General features: G+C 38.3%; 1 protein-coding gene across 2 annotated transcripts in view; it reads right to left on the bottom strand.

The window, feature by feature from the left end:
• The window catches only part of LOC149743986 (transcription factor SOX-30-like), a 42536-nt gene that overhangs the window by 3280 nt on the left and 16665 nt on the right, over positions 1-22591 (bottom strand). Inside the window, exon 4 of one of the 2 annotated variants that reach the window (XM_089905919.1) lies at positions 19077-19569. The exons of the other annotated variant lie outside the window; for it this stretch is intronic. Within the exon in view, the coding sequence (XP_089762045.1) occupies positions 19077-19569 (493 nt within the window). The remainder of the gene's footprint in view (positions 1-19076; positions 19570-22591) is intronic. 2 annotated transcript variants of the gene reach the window in all.

Genomic DNA, 22591 nt, shown 5'->3' with positions numbered 1-22591 from the left:
TGGTTAAGAATCCGCCTGCCAATACAGGAGACATAGGTTCAAGCCCTGGTCTGGGAAGATCTCACATGCCGTGGAGCAAATAAGCCCGTGTGCCACAACTACTGAACCTGCACTCTAGAGCCTGCGGGCCACAACTACTGACCCGGCATGCCACAACTACTGAAGCCCACGTGCCTAGAGCCAGTGCTCCACAACAAGAGAAGCCACCCCTATGAGAAGCCCGCGCACCATATCGAAGAGTAGCCCCTGCTTGCCACAACTAGAGAAAGCCCGCATGTAGCAACGAAGACCCAACACAGCCAAAAATAAATAAATAAATTTATTGAAAAAAAAAAAAAGAGTAATCCTAAAAGGTTACATGGATGAAAATGAATACCTACAGAAGCATCATGGTGTAGTGGGAAAAGCAATCCTGAGGGGTGTGTAGTGATATTGCAATGTTGTTTAAAGTTGCAATTCCCTAATGATATATGATATGGAGAATCTTTTCATATGCTTAATTGTCATCTGTATATGTTCTCTGGTGAGGTATCTGATCAGGTCTTTTGTCCATTTTTAACCGGGTTGTTCATTTTCTTATTACTGAATTTTCAGAGTTCTTTGTATATTTGGATAACAGTCCTTTATCAGATACATCTTTTGAAAATATTTTCTCCTAGTCTGTGGCTTGTCTCCTCTTTCTCTTGATACCATGTTTTTTGATACAAGGTAGCTTTGTAGTAAGTTTGAGGTCACGAATTGTGAGTCCTCCAACTTTGTTTTCCTTTTTCAAAATTGTTTTAACTATTCCAGGTCACTTAAAATTCTATGTAAATTTTAGGACCAGCTTTTCCATTTCTGCAAAAAAGCTGCTGGGATTTTGAAAAGGATTATATTGATTTTGTAAATCCCTTTGGGAAGTATTGCCATCTTAATAATAAGTCTGCCAATGCATATACATGAATACCTTTCCATTTATTTCAGTCTTCTTTAATTTATTTCAGCAATGTTTTATAGTTTTCAGTTTACAAGTTTTGCATCTCCTTGGTTAGATTTATTCCTAAGTATTTTACTCTTTTTGATGCTATTGTAAAAAGAATTGTATTCTCAATTTCCTTTTTTGAGTGCTTATTGCTTGTGTACAGAAATACAAGTGAATTTTGTATATTGATCTTATACCCTTCAACTTTGCTGAATTCATTCATTCACTCTAATAAATTTTTGTGGATTCTTTAGGATTTTCTATATATAGGATTTTCCATATATAGTATCATGTGTGAAAAGAGGTAATTCTACTTCTTTTCCATTTTAGATGTCTTTTTTTCTTGCCTAATTGCTCTGGCTGGAACTTCTAGTACAATGTTGAACAGCAGTGGTGAAAGCAGACATCCTTGTCTTGTTCCCAGTCTTAGGGGGAAAGCTTTTGGTCCTTTGCCATTGAGTATGATGTTAACTGCCGGTTTTTGATAAATGCCTTTTATCATGTAGAAGAAGTTCCCTTCTACTCCTAGTTTGCTAAGTTTTGAAATCAGGAATCGATTTTTATCATGAAAAGGTGTTGGATTTTATCAAATGCTTTTTCGGCATCAATTGAAATGATCAGATGGTTTTGTTCCTTCATTCTTTTAATGAAATGTATTACCCTGATTGATTTCCTGATGTTGAACCACACTTACAATTCCTGGGGAAAATCCCACTTGGTCTTGGTGTATAATCCTTTTAATATGCTGCTCGATTCAGTTTGCTAGTATTTTGTTGATTCGGTAATTTTCTTTTTTGTGATATCTTTTTCTAGCTTTGGTAACAGAGTAATGCTGGCTTTAGAATCATTACCTCTTATATATTTTGGAAGAATGTGAGAAGGATTAGTATTAATTCTTCTTTAAAAGTTTGGTAGAATTCACCAGTGAAGCTATCTAGTCCAGGGCTTTACTTTGTTGGGAGGTTTTTAATTACTGATTCAATCTCTTGATATATACTTATTCAGATTTCCTATTTCTTCTTGAGGCAGTATTGGTAATTCAAGTATTTGTGCATTTCATCTAGGTTATCTAACTTGTTGGTGTACAATTATTCATTATTATCCTATAATCATTTTTCTATGAGGTCAGAGTAATGTACCCAGTTTCATATCTGACTTTAGTAATTTATGTCTTCTCTCTTTTTTTTCTTAGCTTAGCTATAAAAGTTTGTCAATTTTGTTGATCTTTTCAAAAAGCCAACTTTTGTTGACCTTTTTTTCTCTATTTCATTAAACTCTCTATTGTTTTTCTATTTTTTATTTCATTTATCTCTATTCTAATCTTTATTATTTCCTTCCTTCTGCTAGCTTTGGGTTTTATTTGCTCTTCTTTTTCTAGTTCCTTAAGGTATAAAGTTAGGTTGTAATTTGACATCTTTCTTTTTAAATGTAGGCTAGGGCAGCTATGAATTCCTCTATCAGCACTGCTTTTGCTATATAATTCCTTAAGTTTGGGTATGTTGTGTTTTCATTTTCATTCATCTCCAAGTATTTTCTAATTTTCCTTGTGATGTATTATTTGACCCATTGGTTAAGGGTGTGTTGTTTAATTTCCAGTATGTGTGAATTTTCCAGTTTTTCTTTCTGTTATTGATGACTAGTTTCATTCCATCATGGTTAGAGAAGAAACTTTGTATGGTTCCAATCTTTTAAAAATTTCTGAGACTCATTTTGTGATCTAACATATGGTCTATCCTACAGAATATACATTTTCACTTGAGAAGAATCTATATCCTGTTGTTGGGTGGAGATCACGTATTTCTGTTAGATCTAGTTGGTTTAAAGTATCATACAGTCTTCTATTTCATTTTTGATCTTCACCATTTTTGGATGGATGGTCTTCCGTTCATTATTTAAAGTATCCACAGCTAATATCATACTCAATGGTGAAAAGTTTAAAGGTTTTCCTCTAAGATAAAGAACAGAACAAGGATGCCCACTCTTGCCACTTATTCAACATAGTGCTGGGAGCCCTAGCCACAGCAATTAGGCAAGTAAAAGAAATACAAGGCATCCAAATTGGAAAGAAAGATGTAAAACGGTCTCTATTTGCAAATGACATAATAATGTATCTAGGAAAACCTAAAAACTCAACCAAAAAAACTGTTAGAATTAGTCAGTGAACTCAGTAAAGTTGCAGGATACAAATTCAATATGCAAAAATCAGTTGCATCTCTATACACTAAGAGCAAACTGTCAGAAAAAGAAATTAAGAAAAACAATTCTATTTACAATTGCACCAAAAAGAATAAAATACCTAGGAATAAATTTAACCAAGGATGTGAAAGACCTGTACACTGGAAACTATAAGACACTGATGAAAAAAATTGAAGAAAACACAAATAAATGGAAAGATATTCTGTGCTCATGGATTGGAAGAAATAATATTGTTAAGATATCCGTACTACCCAAAGCTATCTACAGATTCAGTGAAATACCTATCAAAATCCAATGGCATTTTTCACAGAAATAGAACAAACAATCCCAAATGCTTTCTGGAAACATGAAAGACAGTGAATAGTCATAGCAATCTTGAGAAAGAAGAACAAAGCTGGAGGCATTATACTCTGATTTCAAACTATATTACAAAACTATAGCAACCAAAACAGTATGGTATTGGCATAAAAACAGACACATAGATCAATGGAACAGAAAACAGAGCTATAAAAAAGCCCATGCATATGTGGCTAATTAATTCATGGCTATTAATTAACTAACAAAAAGAGACAATTGGGAGAAGATAGTAGCTTCAATAAATGGTGTTGGAAAAACTGGACAGCCACATGCAAAAGAATGAAACTGGACCCCATCTTACATCATATACAAAAATCAAGTCAAAATGGATTAAAGACTTAAACATAAGACCCAGAGCGCTAAAACTCCTAGAAGAAAACATAGGCAATAAGCTCCTTGACAACTGAGTTGGCAAGTTTTTTTTTTTTTGATTTGACACCAAAAGCAAAGGCAACAAAAGCAGAAACAAACAAGTGGGACTACATCAAACTGAAAAGCTTCTGTACTGTAAAGGAAACCATCAACAAAACGAAAAGGCAACCTACCGAATGGGAGAAAATATTTGCAAATCATACATCTGATAAATAATTAATATACAAAATACATAAAGAATTCATATAACTCAATAGCAAAAAAAAAAATCTGATTTAAAAATGGGCAGAGGAGCTAAACAGACATTTTCTTCCCAAAGAAGACATACAGATGGCCAACAGGTACATGAAAAGGTGCTCAAGAACTTCCCTGGTGGTACAGTGATTAAGAATTCACCTACCAATGCAGGGGACATGGGTTCAACCCCTGGCCTGGGAAGATCACACATGCCGTGGAGCAACTAAGCCTGTGCACCACTCACCACTACTGAGCCTGCGGTCTAGACCCCGCGAGCCACAACTACTGAGCCTGCGCACTACAACTACTGAAGCCCACGCACCCTAGAGCTCGTGTGCCACAACAACTAAGCCAACGTACTGCAACTACTGAAGCCTGTGTACCTAGAGCCCGTGCTCCACAACAAGAGAAGCCACCACAATGAGAAGCCCACACACCTCAATGAAGAGTAGCACCTGCTCGTCACAACTAGAGAAAGGCCATGCGCAGCAATGAAAACCCAACGCAGCCAAAAATAAAAGGTGCTCACAATCATCAGGGAAATACACATTAAAACCACAATGATATCATTGCTGCCATTTGCAACAACATGGATGGACCTTGAGGACATTATGCTAAGTGAAATAAGTCAGAGAAAGACAAATACCATATGGGTTCACTTACATGAGGAGTCTAAAAACAAACAAACAAAAAACAAAGAAAACCAAATCATAGATACAGAGAACAGTTTGTGGTTGCCAGAGATTGGGAGTGAGAGGTGAGCAAAATGGATAAAAGTGGTCAAAATATACAAACTCCTTATTTATAAAATAAGTAAGTCCTCAGGATGTAATGTACAGCATAGTGACTATAGTTAATAATACTGTATTGTTTTTTTGAAAGTTTCTAAGAGATTAAATCTTAAAAGTTCTCAGCACAAGAAAAGAATTATGTCGTATACTGAGACTAATATAATGTTATATGTCAATTATATCTAAATAAAAAATAAATAAAATTAAGTAGTGAAGTCTTCAACAATTATTACATAACTGTGTATTTCTCCTTTCAATTCTGTCAATTTTTGCTTCATATATTTTGGGGTACTGTTGTTATATATGTATGTGATTATAATTGCTATATCTTCTTAACATTTTATTATTATTTTTGGCTGCGTTAGGTCCTCGTTGCTGCGCTCAAGCTTTCTCTAGTTGCAGCGAGTGGGGGCTACTCTTCATTGTGGTGCGCGGGCTTCTCATTGTGGTGGCTTCCCTTGTTGCAGAGCATGGGCTCTAGGCACGCGGGCTTCAGTAGTTGCAGCATGTGGGCTCAGTAGTTGTGGCACATGGGCTCTAGGTGCACAGGTTTCAGTAGTTGCAGCATGCAGGCTCAGTAGTTGTGGCACATGGGCCCTAGAGCGCGTGGGCTTCAGTAGTTGCAGCACCTGGGCTCAGTAGTTGTGGCGCACAGGCTTAGTTGCTCCATGGCATGTGGGATCTTCCCAGACCAGGGATCAAACCCATCCCCTGCATTGGCAAGCGGATTCTTAACCACTGTGCCACCAGGGAAGTCCCTTCTTAACGTTTTAAAATAGATATGTGGGAGTTCCCTGGCGGCCTAGTGATTAGGATTCCAGGCTTTCACTGCTGTGGCCCAGGTTCAATCCCTGGTCAGGGAACTGAGATCCTACATGTTACGTAGCGTGGCCAATAAATAAATAAATAAAATATGTAATGTCTTTGTCTCTTGTAACAATTGTGACATAAAACCTATTTTGTTAAATACTATTATAGCCACCTCAGCTCTCTTTTGGTTACTACTTGTAAGGAATATCTGTTTTTATTTTTTCACTTCAGCCTATTTGTGTCATTGGATCTAAAGTCAGTCTCTTGTGGTAATTCCCTGGTGGTCCAGTGGTTAGGGCTCTGCACTTCCATTGCAGGGGACACAGGCTTGATCCCTGGTCAGGTAACTAAGATGTCCACAAGCCACATGGTGCAGCCAAAAAAAAAAAAATCTGCTCAGTGAATATCATGTTTATTTTTTAAAATAAATAAAGTGAGTCTCTTAGAGACAAGATTTAGTGTGATTATTTTTTAAATTCATTCTGCCAATCTACCTTTTAATTTAATCCATTTAAGGGGATTACTGATAAGGAAATACTTACTCTGCCTTTTTTCTTTTTTTTGGCTGTACCACGTGGCATGTGGGATCTTAGTTCCTGAGCTGGGGTGCAAGGGTGCAGTGGAAGCATGGAGTCCTATCCACCACCGCCAGGGAATTTCCTCAAATATTTTTAAGTTATTTTCTTAAGTGCTTACCATGGGGATTATAATTAACATCTTAAATTTATAACAATCTCGTTTGAATTGATACTAAGTTACCTTCATTAGCATATCAAAATTCTGCTTGTATACAGTGCCTTCCTTCCTTTGTATTGCTACTGTCCTAAATTATGTACTTATACATTTTATATCTATTAACAGATTTTATAATAGATGTTTTATGCATTTGCTTTTAAATCACATAAAGTTACTAACCAAAAATACAATATACTTGGCTTTTAAAAACTAAAGAAGGACTTCCCTGGTGGTCTAGTGGTGAAGACTCTGTGCTTCCACTATAGGGGGCATGGCTTTGATCCCTGGTCAGGGAACTAAGATCCTGCATGTCTCTGGCGAGGCCAAAAAAACAAAATAAAAAAGATACTTGGCTTTTCTGTTATTTTAGTAACTTTTACCAGTGTTCTTTATTTCTTTGTCTGGCTTTGAGTTACTGTCTACTGCCTTTTCATTTTATTCTGAAATACTTCCTTTAGCATTCCTTTAGCATTCCTTGTAGGGTAGGTTTACTGGTGATGAACTTCCTCTACTTTTTTTTTTTTTTGGCCACACTGTTTGGTTTGTGGGATCTTAGTTGCCCAACCAGATATCAAATCTGGAGCCCTGGCAGTGAAAGTGCCAAGTCCTAACCACTGGACTGCCAGGGAATTCCCTCTCCTTTTCTTTTCTTTCTTTCTTTTTTTTTTTTTTTGGCTGTGTTGGGTCTTTGTTGCTGGACACAGGCTTTCTCTAGTTGTAGTGAGCGGGGGCTACTCTTCGTTGTGGTGCGCGGGCTTCTCACTGCAGTGGCTTCTCTTATTGCAGAGCACGGGCTCTAGGCACACAGGCTTCAGTAGTTGTGGCGCATGGGCTTAGTTGCTCCGCGGCATGTGGGATCTTCCCAGACCAGGGATCGAACCCGTGTTCCCTGCATTGGCAGGCAGATTCTTATCCACTGCACCACCAGGGAAGCCCTCCTTCATTTCTGAAGGGTAGTTTTGTTGGTTATAGAATTCTTGGTTGATGGTTTCTTTTCTTTCAGCCCTATGCTATGCCACTGTCTTTTGACTTCCCTGGTTTCTGATGAGAAACTGGCTGTTGACCTTATTGAGAATCTCCTGTACAAGATTAGTCACTTCCCTCTTGCTGTTTTCAAGATTCTCTCCTTCTTTGGCTTTGACAGCTTGATTATAAGGTACCTCCTTGAATTTACCCTACTTAGTGTTCATTGAGCATCTTGGATTCCTATCTTTCTTTAAATTTTGGAAGTTTTGGGTCAAGCTATTTACAAGTCTTCTTCAGCCTTGATTTCCTATTTACATAGAGCCTAAAAAGCAGTCAGAGGTGAAAGCTTAGGGTCTTCTCCAGTGTTTGCTGAACATGTGTTTAGCTCTGGATATGCTAGCTCTGGATATGTTTGTGCCCTTGTGTACTGATTCCTCAGTATACATGGGAGATTTTCAAAGCCTCTATTCCCCATATATCTCCTTTCCCAGTCTCTTCTAGGCTTTTCAGTCTGTCTGCTGCTTGTCCTGTCTGTTGTCCCTTAACCCAGGCAGCTGTGGACAGTACATACCTTTAAATATTTTCCACAAACACTAGCTGTGAGGCCACTCCAGCTCTAAGGGAATGCTTGGGAGAGTCAAACTAAGGTAAGCCCCTGAGCCAATTCCTCAGGAAGTCACCAGACAAGTCAAAAATGCACAACCATAATGCTTTAAGAACAAGGTCTGTACTGCCTCGTCTAATAGCAACAAGTCACACCAGGAACATGGGTCACCATCCCCTTGGCCATCACTGAAGTAGAAAATGTGAGATGGCTGTGGCAAAAATACCACAGTGCTCTCTTATCAGAATTTAGCAGCTTCTTTCTCCATTAAACACCCCTCCAGCTGATTCTGACAGGTTTTGCCAGCTTAATTATTGCTTCAGTGGAGAGAGAGATTCTTGGGGCTCCCTATTCTGTAACTCTCAGTGACATTCTACCTCAGTGGTGTTTTGTACTTTTCAGAATATAAGTTTTGCACTTATTTTGTTAAATTGATTCCTAAGGTTTTTAAATTCTATTTTATTGTAGATGGAATTGTTTTCTCAATTTCATTTTCTATTTATTCACTGCTACTGTACAGAAATGCAACTGTTTTATATATACTAGTCTTATGTCCTGAAAACTTGCTGAATTCATTTGTTACTTATAATAGCTTTTTTTGTGGATTCCTCAGGATTTTCTATATATAAGATTGTGCAATATATAAATATAGTTTTATTTCTTCCTTTACAATCTAGATACCTTTTATTTACTTTTCATGTCTAATTGTCCTGGATTAAACCTCCAATAAAATGTTGAATAGACGTGGTAAAAATGTACATCCGTGTCTTATTATTGATCTTAAGTGGGTCTTGCTGATCTCCAGTCTTTGCCATTAAGTATAATGTTAGTTAGGGTTTTTTTGTTAGATGCCCTTTAACTAGTTGAGGAAGTTTCTTTGTATTCCTAGTTTGCTGGAATACTTCATGTTCAACATGAAGAAGTGCTCAGTTTTGTCAAATGCTTTTTTTCTGGGTTTATTGAGATGATTGTGTGGTTTTGTCCCTTATCCTATACTACATTAATTGATTTTCAAATGTTAAACAACTCACATTCCTGGAATAAATCCAAGTTGGTTACAGTGTATAATCCTTTTGTTATGCTGCTGAATTCAGTTTGCTAGTATTTTGTTGAGGATTTTTGTCTCTGTATTCATTAGAGATATTGACCTGCAGTTTTTCCTTCTTAAGTTGTCTTTCTCTGGTTTTGGTAGCAGAGCAATACTGGCCTCATGGAATGAGGCCCTCCCATTTTTCGGAAGAGTCTGACTATGAAGTGTGTCTACTGTAGACAACATATAGTTAAGATCTTGATTTTTATCCAGTTATACAATATCTGCCTTTTGATTGTTTAATCATTAACAGTTAATGTGATTATTGAAACAGCTGGATTCATGTCTGCCATTTTTTGTTTTCTATGTGTCTTGTATTTTCCTTGTGGCCTTCTATTCCTTCTTTACTGCTTCCTTTTGCATGAAGTAAATATTTTCTAAATAACTTTTTAGTTCCTTTAACAACTTTTCCACTATTTTTTCGTTATTTTCTTAGTGGTTGCTCTAGGGCTAATCATATACATCTTACCTTACCTGAATCAACTTCAGATTTTTACTAACTTAATTCCAGTAAAATGTAGAAATTTTAAAAAAATATGTATTTATTTTGGCTGCACTGGGTCTTAGTTGCAGCATACGGGATCTTCATTGCAGCATGCAAGATCTTTAGTTGCGGCATGCATGCGGGATCTAGTTCCCTGACCAGGGATTGAACCCAGGCCCCCTGCGTTGGGAGCGTAGAGTCTTACCCACTGGACCACCAGGGAAGTCCCAAAACATAGAAATGTTGCTTGTATATAGCTCTACTCCTTCTTCCCCCTTTTTGTACTACTATTGTTATATAAATTATAGCTATATGTTATAAAACCAGCAATCTATTGGTATGATTATTAATTTATATAATTTTATGCCTATTAAATAAGCTGAGAAGAGAAAGGAGAGCAAGTATATACTTTGAAGTTTGTTATATTAACCTTTTTATTCACTACTGCTGGTTCTCTTCATTTGTTCCTGTGGATTCAAGTTACCATCTGCCATCATTTCCTTACTCTAAAACAACTTTGCCTCCACCTACTTCCTTATGCTTTTATTATCAAATATATTACATTTCTATATGTTATAGGTCCACCAAAACAATTATTTGCATATTGTTTTATACAACTGCTTTGAAAACCAGTCAAAAGAAGATTTATACTGTCTTTTTATACTAGCTTTTATTTTTTTTTTATTTTTATTGGAGTATAGTTGCTTTACAATGTTGTATTAGTTTCTGCTGTACAGCAAAGTGAATTGGTTATACATATACATTACATATATCCACTCTTTGTTAGATTTCCTATACTATCTTTTATAATTGCATTTTTACCTTTACTGGGCTCTTTGGTATTTTGTTTGTTTGTATTCCAACTACCATTAGTGATCACTTACTTTCAGCCTGAAGAACTCCCTTTAGTATTTCTCACAATGCAAGTGTGCTGGCAATCTCAGTTTTGGATTATCTGAGAATCTCTTTACTTTGGCTTCATTTTTGAAACATGGCTTCACTAAATGTAAGTTGACAGGTTTTTTTCAGTACTTTAAATATGTATTCTGGCCTCCATTGTTTCTCATGGGATGTCAGGTGTTCATTTTATTGGGGTTTCCTTGTACATGATGAGTGTCTGTCTGTCTCTCTCACTTTGATTTTCTCTTTGGCTTTGGATTTCAGTATTTTACTATGATGTGTCTTGCTGTGGATCTCTTGGCTTTTACACTACTCATAATTCATTAAATTTCTTAAATGTGTAATATTTTTCATCATATCTGGGAAGTTTTCAGCTATTAGGTCTTCAAGTACTTTTTTCTGCTTCTTTCTCTCTCCTCTCTCCTTCTGATACTCCTTTTATAGATACACTGGTACACTTAATGATGACTGTGTTCTGAGGCTCTGTTCATTTTTCTTCATTCTTTTTCTGCTCTATTCTTCAGATTGTATAATCACTACCAGTCTATTTTCAAGTTTTCTGATTCATTCTTGTGTCCGTTCAATTTTACTGTTGAGCCCCTCTAGTGAATTTTTCATTTTGGTTATTGTACTTTTCAACTCCAGAATTTCCATTTGGCTATTTTTATAATTTCTATGTCTTTACTGATAGTATCTCTATGAAGAGGCATCATCATCATAACTTCCTTTACTTCTTTAAAAATGGTTTCCTTTAATTGTTTGAATATATTTATAATGGCTTGGAAGCCTTTGTCAAATTTGAAATCTGGGCCCTATCACAGGTAGTTTCTTTTGCCTGTTTTTCTCCCCCATGTACAAATCGTGCTTTCCTGTTTCTATGCATGTCATAATTTTTGGTTGAAGTCTGGACGTTTTAGGTAATATACTGTAGGAACTCTGGACAGTGACTCTTTCACTTCTCCAGGGCTACTTTTTTTGTTTTTATTTTTTTGCTTGTTTTTTGTTTACTGACTTGACTAGACTATTTTATTTTTTATTTTTAAAAATATTTATTTATTTATTTAGGCTATACCAGGTCTTGGTTGAGGCATGCAGACTTCTTAGTTGCAGCATGCAGGCTCTTAGTTGTGGCATGTAAGCGGGATCTAGTTCCCAGACCAGGGGTCAAACCCAGGCCCCCTGCATTGGGAGCACAGGGTCTTACCCAATGGACCACCAGGGACAGACTATTTTAGTGAAGTCTATTTCCTCTGCAGTGTGAACCTTGAGTGTCACTCCTCAGAGGGCACAGACGTGGACATGAATACAGTCACCCTAGGATGATATTGGTTTTAGCAGGACTCTCTTTGACTATCTCTTTCCCTGATTTTTGTGTTAAGCTCTCTGACTCATTTGTTATCACATACAGCTGTTAAGATTCCACTAATTGCTGGTTGATTGCTCTGTTCTCGAAATGCCTTGGGGCAGAGATTGTTCCACAGTCTGATCCAATTAAATTCAGACGGGGTAAATTTTGAGGAGTCTTTGAGGTTTGTTCTGACTGCAGGAGGGCTCTTCTTAGCTGTTTCTTTCCTTAGTTCTCTTTGGTGTACTAGCTGGCATACAGTAGCTGCTTGGTCTCAATTAAGAGGAGTCTCTTTTTATTTGTTTATCACCAAAATCTCATTGTTTTCAAGAGTGTCCTTAGGGTTGAACTTCCCCACACTGTTTCAGATAAAGTCAAATTCCTTTGGGGGAAAGCTTCTGAGCTCTCTGTTCTTATGGCAAAATCTCTGGTCTTCTTGGCTTGCCTCTGCCAGCATAGAACATCTCTTCTACGAGTGACCTGGGTCAAGCGTGTTCAGGGTTGCAGTATTCTCTGCCTGTCATCCTTAGAGTTGAGTGGCTATCCTGTTAGTAGGGGCTGAGCGAAGAAAAGGAACCCCCAACCTCTTGCTCACACTCACCATCAACTTAGTTTCTTTAACTCAAGAGCTGGAGAGGATGAGAAATGCTACCATTCTGTGTAAGATATTGTATCCCTTGATTAGGAGCTGAGGGGAGTGAAAGCTACCTTCTTGGCCATACCCACCCAGAGTTGGCATTCCATCCAGATGAACTGAGGGTGGGAGTGAGGGATGGTATTTGTCATGGCTCAAGGGTCATAGACTCTTGCTGTTCTCACCAAGTTTTAGGATGTTTTCTTGAATAAATGTTTCTTCATTTGCTGTATGCCCTTAGGACACTGCCCAGAGAATTTAAGCGGTTAGTTTTTTAAAATAGTTTTCACGAGTTATGCTTGTTTGCTTGGGAGCAGCTTCACAGAGCTCCTCATGCTGCCACCTCAGAAATGAAACTCCCTCTCACTTATCTTTTTAATCATACTATTTCTATTAATATCCTTGAGCTTTGTTTTGGATGCAGTTAATTACTTGAAAACAGTTTGATCATTTCAGATCTTAAGAATTTTTAGATAAAATTTTTTAGATAAAAATTGATTAGAAATTTTTAGTCTAGGCCTAGCTGAAACAAGACTCTCTAAGTATTTAATACCCCATCAAGGTTTTCCAATCTGTTTGGTGAGAAGAGGAACTATTTCCAGCCTGGTGTGATTGCTGGGAACTGTTGTCTCTGATTTTTCAGGTAGTTTTTCCACTAGCCTTGGGTAATTTTCCTCACAGGCATACACTGATCAGTATTCAGCTGAATACTCAAGATGGAACCTATGCAGAGATCCAGAGTTCTTGCACTGTGTAGCTTTCTTCTCTCCAGTACTCTATCCTGAGAATTCTAACTGACTTGGTTTCACTGGTCTCTCAGCTCCATCTCCTCAACTCAGGGAGTCTGCAAGGATCTGCTTGTGCCACGGTTTCCAGGTCAGTAAGCTGGTTAGATTGCAAGGCTTACCTCATTTATTTTCTGTCTCTCAGGGATCTTCATATGCATTGCCTGGTAAATAGTGTCTTGAAAACCGTATCTTCATATATTTTGTCTGTTTTTCATCATTTCAGATGAGGGTAGATACAGTTCCTTATATTGCATCTTGGCTGGTACAGAAGTCCTCTTTAAACATTTAAAATATTCATTTTTAGTCTCTCCCTGATTTTCAGTTATTTCAAATTCTTGGGGCGTTAATTCTCCTATTTGTACCATCTACTGACTCTTGTTCTTAATGAATACTTTGCTCGTGTTCCATAATTTTCTAAAGTTCACCTTTAATGACAATTTTCTCCCTTTGGAAATTCCAAGTGGCTTGAATGGTGGAAGTGTTCCTCTAGAATAGTTGTCCCAGGTAAGTCATCCAAGAACTAATTTCTATGTTCATTTATCAGTTTATTTTTTATTATTTTTTAATATTTATTTTATGGGGGGGCTGCATCAGGTCTTAGTTGTGGCACGTGGGATCTTTGTTGAGGCATGAGGGATCTTTCGTTGTGGCGCGCAGGCATCTCTCTAGTTGTGGCGTGTGGGTTTTTCCTCTTTTCTAGTTGTAGTGCACAGGCTCCAGGGCACGTGGGCTCTGTAGCTTTGGCACGCAGGTTTCAGAGCACGTGGGCTCTGTACTTTGTGGCACATGGGCTCTCTAGTTGAGGCATGTGAGCTCAGTAGTTGTGGCACGTGGGCTTAGTTGCCCCACAGCATGTGGGATCTTAGTTCCCTGACCAGGGATTGAACCCACGTCCCCTGCATTGTAAGGTGGATTCTTTACCACTGGACCTCCAGGGAAATCCCTAACTTCTCAGTTTATCAAGTGGATAGGTTGATTTCAGATTCTCAACCAGTGTGCAGTATAATCTAGGGTTTTGATTTCTAACAGAAGACTTTTTTCCATATATAGCCCTGAATAAAAACAAGTTTCCTTTGTGCTTTCTCTGGGTCAATGATAAAAATCTTCTATTACTTTATCAAGGTTGACAGGCCTTTCTAGGGTCTTAGCTTTTTTTAAAAGTTATTTATTTATTTATTTAGGCTGCATTGGGTCTTCACTGCTGTGTGTGGGCTTTCTCTAGTTGCAGCGAGCGGGGGCTACTCTTCATTGCAGTGCATGGGCTTCTCATTGTGGTGGCTTCTCTTGTTATGGAGCACGGGCTCTAGGCACACAGGCTTCAGTAGATGTGGTGTGTGGGCTCAGTAGTTGTGGCTTGTGGGCTCTAGAACGCAGGCTCAGTAGTTATGGTGCACGGGCTTAGTTGCTCTGCAGCATGTGGGATCTTCCCAGACCAGAGGTCAAACCCGTGTCCCCTGCATTGCCAGGCGGATTCTTAACCACTGCGCCACCAGGGAAGTCCTCTAAGGTCTTAGCTTTATGAAGAGGTTTTAGTTTCAGCTCCCCACCTTGAGCAGAGTCATGACCTCATATCCTCTCCTTATGTAGGCATTAAAACCCAAGTTTATAAATGCTGAGACTATATGAATCTGCAAACTACCCCCAAGACCACTGTACTAGTTTTCAGCTCGTTTGTCATTTTGACGAAGGGGGATTTATTTTCCTTTCTTGTGATTTCAGCTAGGTATTAAATTGTTCATATATAAATTCAACAGTTATAGATAGTTACAGCAGAAGGTATTCCATATTAGCTAAATCTATCATGTTTTGGGACTATAAATTCTATCCTCCAATAAGGATTAGGCAAAATATTGTATATGTATGTAGATGTGCATTATTACAGAAAATAGGTCCAAAACTTCAATTAAATTCTTAAATAGGTCTACAAACCAAACAAAGGTTAAGGATAATTGCTTTTAACTTTAGATCTGTTTGTCTAAAATTTTACAGTTAAGATGCTATATAATCCCACAAATTTAGAATTCTTTGGACTTACCTTCCCTAATAGATACATAGATATAGCTATGTCTGATTATATTTTTTTATACATTTCAAGCTAATAAATTCCCATTTATCATTCGTATCTTTTCTATATCCCTAACTGCAATACACTTTTTAAAAATTAATTAATTTATTTGTTTATATTTTTGGCTGCATTGGGTCTTTGTTGCTGCGTGTGGGCTTTCTCTAGTTGCGGCGAGCGGGGGCTACTCTTCATTGCGGTGTGCGGGCTTCTCATTGCAGTGGCTCCTCTTGTTGCGGAGCACAGGCTCTAGGGGCACAGGCTCCAGTAGTTGTGGCATGTGGGCTCAGTAGTTGTGGCTCGCGGGCTAAGAGCGCAGGCTCAGTAGTTGTGGCGCACTGGCTTAGTTGCTCCATGGCATGTGGGATTTTCCTGGACCTGGCCTCAAACCCGTGTCCCCTGCCTTGGCAGGCAGATTCTTAACCACTGTGCCACCAGGGAAGTCCCTGCAATACACTTTTTGAACACATTTATTTACTCAATGGCCAACAGAATGAAGATCCTAGATATCTCTTGTGCATATGAAAGTATAAATACTACAAGAAGGCGGAGGTATAGAAGAAAAGGTGGGGCTTCCCTGGTGGTGCAGTAGCTGAGTGTGCCTGCCAATGCAGGGGACACAGGTTCGAGCCCTGGTCAGGGAAGATCCCACATGCCGCGGAGCAACTAGGCCCATGAGCCACAACTACTGAGCCTGCGCGTCTGGAGCTTGTGCTCCACAACAGGAGAGGCCGCGACAGTGAGAGGCCCACGCACAGCGATGAAGAGTGGCCCCTGCTTGCTGCAACTAGAGAAAGCCCTTGCACGGAAACGAAGACCCAACACAGCCAAAAATAAATAAATAAATAAATAAATTAAAAAAAATAAAAAGAAGAAAAGGTGGGGGGTGAAAAGAATAACTAAGAAATTAATGTAGTACAGAAAGAGAGTGTCTCAATAAGCACAGTATGAAGATAGTTAATATTTGAAGGTAGGAGGATATTAGCCCTCACAGCTAGGGATCAGCATTTCTAATTGTCCATCTGTTTCATAAAGTGACTCCTTGATTAAACTGCCTAAACTCCTTGATTTTTACTCTATATACACAGGGCAAAATATCAAATATGAAAAAAAAATCAAATATGTATATTTGGTATATATTTAATATATATATCAAAAGTCATTACAATTACGGTATTGAAATGGTTGAATAATTCCACACGTAAATGGATTAAATTAGGGAGGAAATATTCTTTATAGAAGACTATTATTAGTTGGGAGAAGAGACAATAGAAAAATTGAGAGGAAATCAATTAATTTTGTTATTTAGCCAGGCTGGATTTTACTGAAATATACTATTTAAATAAGCATAAATAAGATCATCCATATCCTTGGGAAAATTATCATCACACACATACAGGTAGAAGTTAGGAGCAACTTAATGTTTAAAGCTGACATACTTGTTTGACATTCTTGCATGAAATAAAATTCAGTAAAAAACTACCAACTCACTTCATTTGGTTCCTTTAATAGCATTTTTTTTTTTTTTTTTTGCGGTACGCGGGCCTCTCACTGTTGTGGCCTCTCCCGTTGCGGAGCACAGGCTCCAGACACGCAGGCTCAGCGGCCATGGCTCACGGGCCCAGCCGCTCCGCGGCATGTGGGATCCTCCCGGACCGGGGCACGAACCCGTGTCTCCTGCATCAGCAGGTGGACTCTCAACCACTGCGCCACCAGGGAAGCCCAATAGCATTATTATTAATTAGCAATAATGGTAGTAAAGATAAAGGTATAGTTTCTGTCTTCTAAGGACATACTTTTCAGAGTTTCTTTTCAAAATGTTCTTTAAACTATCAGATGATTTGTACATTAACAGCTAAATCCCATAAGTCTTGTCATGAGTAAGGAACATAAATTTCCTATGATTTTATCTATTTATTATATAAGGAAACATTTCCTGCCCAAAAGTCTACTTGACTACATGATTTTTCCATTCAAAAATACAGTATGTATTTTCCATGTGATTCTCTGCTAGCAACTAACAGCTACCAATAAGAGAAGCCATTATATTGAGAAGCCTTACTGATACAGTGAAAAAAACAAACATGGAATTCAAAATCGGACAGCAAATCTAAGTTTGACTACTGGCTCTGCCATTTACTAGTTGTGTGACCTTAACAAAGCTATTTAACAGCTGATCAGTTTCTTTATCTGAAAAAGTAAAGGGATTACTATGCCTAAAACAAAGGATTGTTGTGAGAATTATAGATAAAAATGCCAAGTTCTCAAAATGCTAAAAACAATAACAACTAGAGTGAGATTATGGTACACAACCTGTTCTAGATGCCTCTTTTTCTCCTTTAATGTGAGTAAATACTGTCTAAGTCTTTCCTGTATTACAAAATTAATTATGTAACAAAGATAAAATTTCCGCAGTTTTAGTTTGTGGACCTCGAGGTTCTAACTAAGGCTGATCTTCTCAAACCTACTCACTTATTAAATTCCACCTATGTCCTAGCACTCTTCTTATAACTAAAAAAAACACTGTAAAATTCTCTAAAATTCCTGCAACATCTCAGATCCTAGGAAATAGCAATGAGAAGAGATTATCAACCCCTGTCCTTAGGAGTCTCTTGAAGTTTGATTTCTTGAACTAAAAGACTTCTGAAAGCTATTAAAGAAGAGCCTATTGGGAAAAACAAAACAAACAACAAATAGCAAAATCTCCCTTTCTCCTGATCTGATCCCCTAGTTCCACTTTCTTCCAGTTCTGGGCTAAGGACTTGAAAGCAAGGAATCCCATTATGAATTGAAGCAACATAATATATACCTCAAAAGTTCTTTGAGGCCTTGGTACCCAAGTGGGGAGTAGTTTTACTTTCTAAGTAAGTAACCATAAAAGATTGTGTTAAACACGTAACACTCCATTCTCAACAGAAACCATCTCTGTCTACACACTTAACAGCAACTGAAAAGTAGAGGTTAATGCCACTCTACTAGAATGTTTGCAAAGAAGTTAAATTCTATCACTCCAAAATGAAAAGTTACAAATTTGTTTTCCCTAGATACTTCCCTGTGAAAATAAATTCCTTTACTGGTAATTTACATAATAAACGTTTTGGTTTGTTAAAAAGGGCACTGAGAGGGTATATAACTTCAGACAAGTCATTTAACCTCTTAGATCAAGTGCTCTCTATATCCCTGCTACTCAAAGTGTGGTCCACAATCAGCAGAATTGACATCACTTGGGAGCTTGTTAGACATGCAGAATATTAGGCTTACTATAACTCAGTATAGGAAACTACTGTACCCCAGACCTGCTGACTCAGAGTCTTCATTTTAACAAGATCACGTGTGGTTTATATATATATATGAAAGTTTCAGAACCACACCTCTATACAATCAGGGGGTTTGACTAAATGATCTTAAATTAAGGTCACGTATAACTGATTATTTTTTCAAGAGAAAAATCAGATCTGACAACACTGGCGCCTGTATTCTCATGTGGCAACGGTAGGCTGGAACTGAGTAGCAGCTGCCTCATAAGATGGCGCATGCACTCTCCTTGGCTTCCCCAGTCCTCATCTGGCCCCTCCATGTATTTATATTAACTGCTTGGTCCCTATTTAGCCACTAATCTAAATTATATAGATCCCAAGCAGTAATGAGGAAGTTCCTTTTTCAGTAAATAAGAGAGGCCTTCAGAGGTAAAAATTCATTAGCTATAAGTAGTTTTAGGTGAAAGGAAATAAATTGTTCATTTACCTTGATGGGAAGTAGTGAGGTCCAGGTAGGAAGTAAGGGTGATGAAAAGCGAATCGTGGTGGCGTCCCAAATAATGTGGCTGCATGGCCAAGGGGAGGGGGCTGGAAGATATGTGAGTGTGGAATAGGAGGAGCTTGGGGGATTGGAGCACTTCTGGGACAAGTGGAAATGCTGGGATACTCCTTGGGAGGCTGGATGGTAGAGGCTGCAAATCTGGCGTGGGCAGTACGTGCACTGGTTGGAATCCTGCTGGTGCTCTCCAGAAAGACAGGAGCGGGTCTCTTCACAGAGCGACTGGCTCCAGAGTACAGCTGATGAGTGTCCGTTTCGGAGGGCCCAGCAAAGCACTGGGGTAGGAGTGGTGGACAAAGGGGCAAACTTGGAGCCTGGACAGCCACGTGGGCAGTACTGGAGATGCTTGGCTGGAAAACTGTGATGGGGCTTGGGCGCTGGACTGCAGGTGTGGGCAGCTGGATGGCAGGTGGAGCTTCATCTTTGGAAATAAAAATAGCATGGGTCAGGCATGAACTGAGTCACTCCATATTTTTCTTTTTTCAGCAGAACTTAATAAACTATACAACCAGAAGCCTTCACTAACCACCTTACCTAAGAACATCACCACTCTATTTTACCATCTTGAACAAACTGAAGCCATCTTGTTCATTTATTTTACATTCTTGTCTCTCTTTCCCACCTAGATTCTAAGTGCCATAAGAGGAGAGACCTTTTCTGTTTTGCTCACTACTGTATCCCCAGGCCTCAAAATTCTGCCTGGCACAGAAATAGGCCCTTGAAAAATATTTTTTGGATGAATAAATAAATGAATAAAATGATTGAGTGATTGAGTGAAAGACAAATACACACAAATGCTGGCACATATATAAAAATGTTTCTAAAAGAAATAATATGAAACTACTGATAGTGGTTACTTTTAAAAGGTGGTCATCTGGAAGAGGGGACAGGGCCGTGGGATGCCAGACTTTCATTTTATACCTATTGGTACTATTTGAACTTTCTATTCTCTAAATATATCAATTTTATTTTACATATTAATAGAGGTTTCATCCTAGTGGTATGGGTCATTTTTCTTTTATTTTGTATACTTCTCTATATTAAACTAAATTATAATTGACATTTAATTTTTTAATTGGAAAAAACTAAAGAAACAATCAGTAAAATTATTTTGCTTTATTGCATTCAATATGAATACATAAGGAAATTCCCAAGTGAGACTAAGACTTGCCATAGGTCAGCAATTTGTGACAGATAAGAAAGGAATATTATCACAGCAGGGCATGCTGGACATAGCAGAATTTTTAGAGGCAAGTGAAATAATCATGTATTTGATCTTTTTGATCCTGAAGAAGAGAGGACTGCTGACCGAGTTGCTGAGTTATCCAAATGACACACTTAGGCTAAATGTAACTCAACTTTTCCACAGAAATACAGAGAGAAGCCAAAGCAATAGATTCATGATCTAGTTTATTTCCATGCAGTTAGGTCTCTGTTAATATAGAAGATGCAGTCCAAGAACAGACCCTGTGGTTAGAAATGTCTCTGTCAGAGGCCAAAAGGATTGTGAATCTTCTCTCAGCCTTGGCCAGGTAACACCTTCCTCTCCTTCCTTCTCTCCAGAGAAGTCAAATAACTACCCCTCCTCCCCCTTAAACCTGGAGGTAGGGAATTAAGGGGTATATCTGTTTCAAGTTGGCCTCTGACGCAGTGAAGTAGAGGCAACACAGGAGCAGGGTGTAGATGAAGCTGTACTGATTCTCAGTTAAGGGTTACATGGACTAGCCCTCCAATCTGTGAGGCACAGGCCTTAGGCCTTTCCTGATTAATCAAACATAACTTCCCTCTTCAGGTTCCCTCAGAACCTATACATCTATCAAACATCACAAAATAGTGTAAATCTGCAGGTCTGCCACCCTTACCACAATCACAAAACTGGGAGCTCAAGAGCAGGGACAGTTTAATTCATGTTTGTATCCCCATTACCTGGCACAGAACTTGGTTAATAATAGTTAAGAAAGGTATGACTAGATGAAAGAAAAAACAAACTAACAAATAAACCTATAGCTGACAGAACCTCTACCACTCATCTGGTATAAGGAAAATCTCCTTCTCTATGCAACTATGAAGCCAGGCTGACCTGTAAAATCTCTCAGTTTTATTCACTGAATTATCACTGCACTCAAGACATATGCTCCTAAAATCTACTCTGATGCAGATTTCTTTTCCCTGTATAGTACAAGAGGCTCTTAGTCCTCAGAAAAGAAGTATGGTCATTTTAGGCAAAGGAAACACAAATTATAGGAGCCATAGAGAACAATGATATTATTTCAGTTATTGAAGAAGGAAGGGACTCATCCTTTAGCTGATACAAATGTTCTTTTCTACCAAAGATATTTTTATAAAATAAGGGGTACCAGTGAGGCATGAGGTGATAAAATCATGCATTTATTTAACTAAACAAATATTCACTAAGCAACTAACATGTGTCAAGCACCATTTTGGCCTGAGGTAAAAAATCAGATAAATCAGGTGCATAGAGAGTTATATGGTAGTATAATGAAGATGTCCTAAATGTCAAAATTCTTGTTGCTAAACAAGAGGTTAAAGTCTGCAACACCTAGTCATCACTGATAAACTGTCAGTGAATAGGGAAGACTTGTGGAACGGGCAGAGATCTAATGTATCACACTGTAGATAAAGTATGGAAAAGACCAGCCAGTCACCTGGTTTCTCTCCTTCTAGCATACAGCTAGGTTACATTTCTCAGCCTCCCTTGCAGTTAGGAGTGGTCCTGTGGCTCAGGCTAACCAATGGAATGTAAGAAGAAGTGATATGCACCACTTCTGAAACTGGCCCATAAAAAACTCTCATGCATGATCCTCCATGCTCTTTTCCCTTCCGCAGGTCAGGCACACTTGGATGCTACATATCAAAGATGGAAGAGCCATAGGGTAGAAGAAAACTGTGTCCATGAATCCCTTGGAAGAAAGCCAGAAATACTTATTTTGGACTTTACATGCGTAAAAAAGTAAACCATGATTCTGTTTAAACCGTTATGTTTAGATGAGTGTTGAAGCAGCTAGCATTATCTAATTGTTACATGAGGTAGAGAGCAGAATTTTACATCTATAGTACAATATGATAAGAACAAAAGAAAAAATTTAAAGTTATTAATAACTTTCAACAATTCTGGCAAATCTCTCCCACCCACTCCTAAAGAGGAAGACTCTACTGCCTGTGTTGAATGGATGAAGGATGCAACCAGGCTTTTGTTGTGTGACTCGGATAAACAGGAAGGAGTAGAGAATGGCATAAACTGAGGACAGACCAAATTTCTCTACAAGAAAAAGTTGTATAGGGGTAGAAAGAAGAACAGGAGGACGAGCATATGGCTGAGGAGAGAGAAACAGAGGCAGAGAGAGGAGGAGAGGACAGAGAGAAATAGAGTAAGAGCAGAGACATAGAGACAGAGATGGGAAATGGAGACTTGGGAAGAACAG

Source organism: Delphinapterus leucas, unplaced genomic scaffold (genome assembly GCF_059928025.1).
Source record: "Delphinapterus leucas isolate spDelLeu-1000000601 "Yukka" unplaced genomic scaffold, BTC_Dleu_Yukka2 spDelLeu_asBTCV2_sq31, whole genome shotgun sequence".
Classification (NCBI taxonomy): Eukaryota; Metazoa; Chordata; class Mammalia; order Artiodactyla; family Monodontidae; genus Delphinapterus; species Delphinapterus leucas.
Note: the sequence above shows the minus strand (reverse complement) of the source record. Positions and strands in the feature narration are given on the sequence as shown.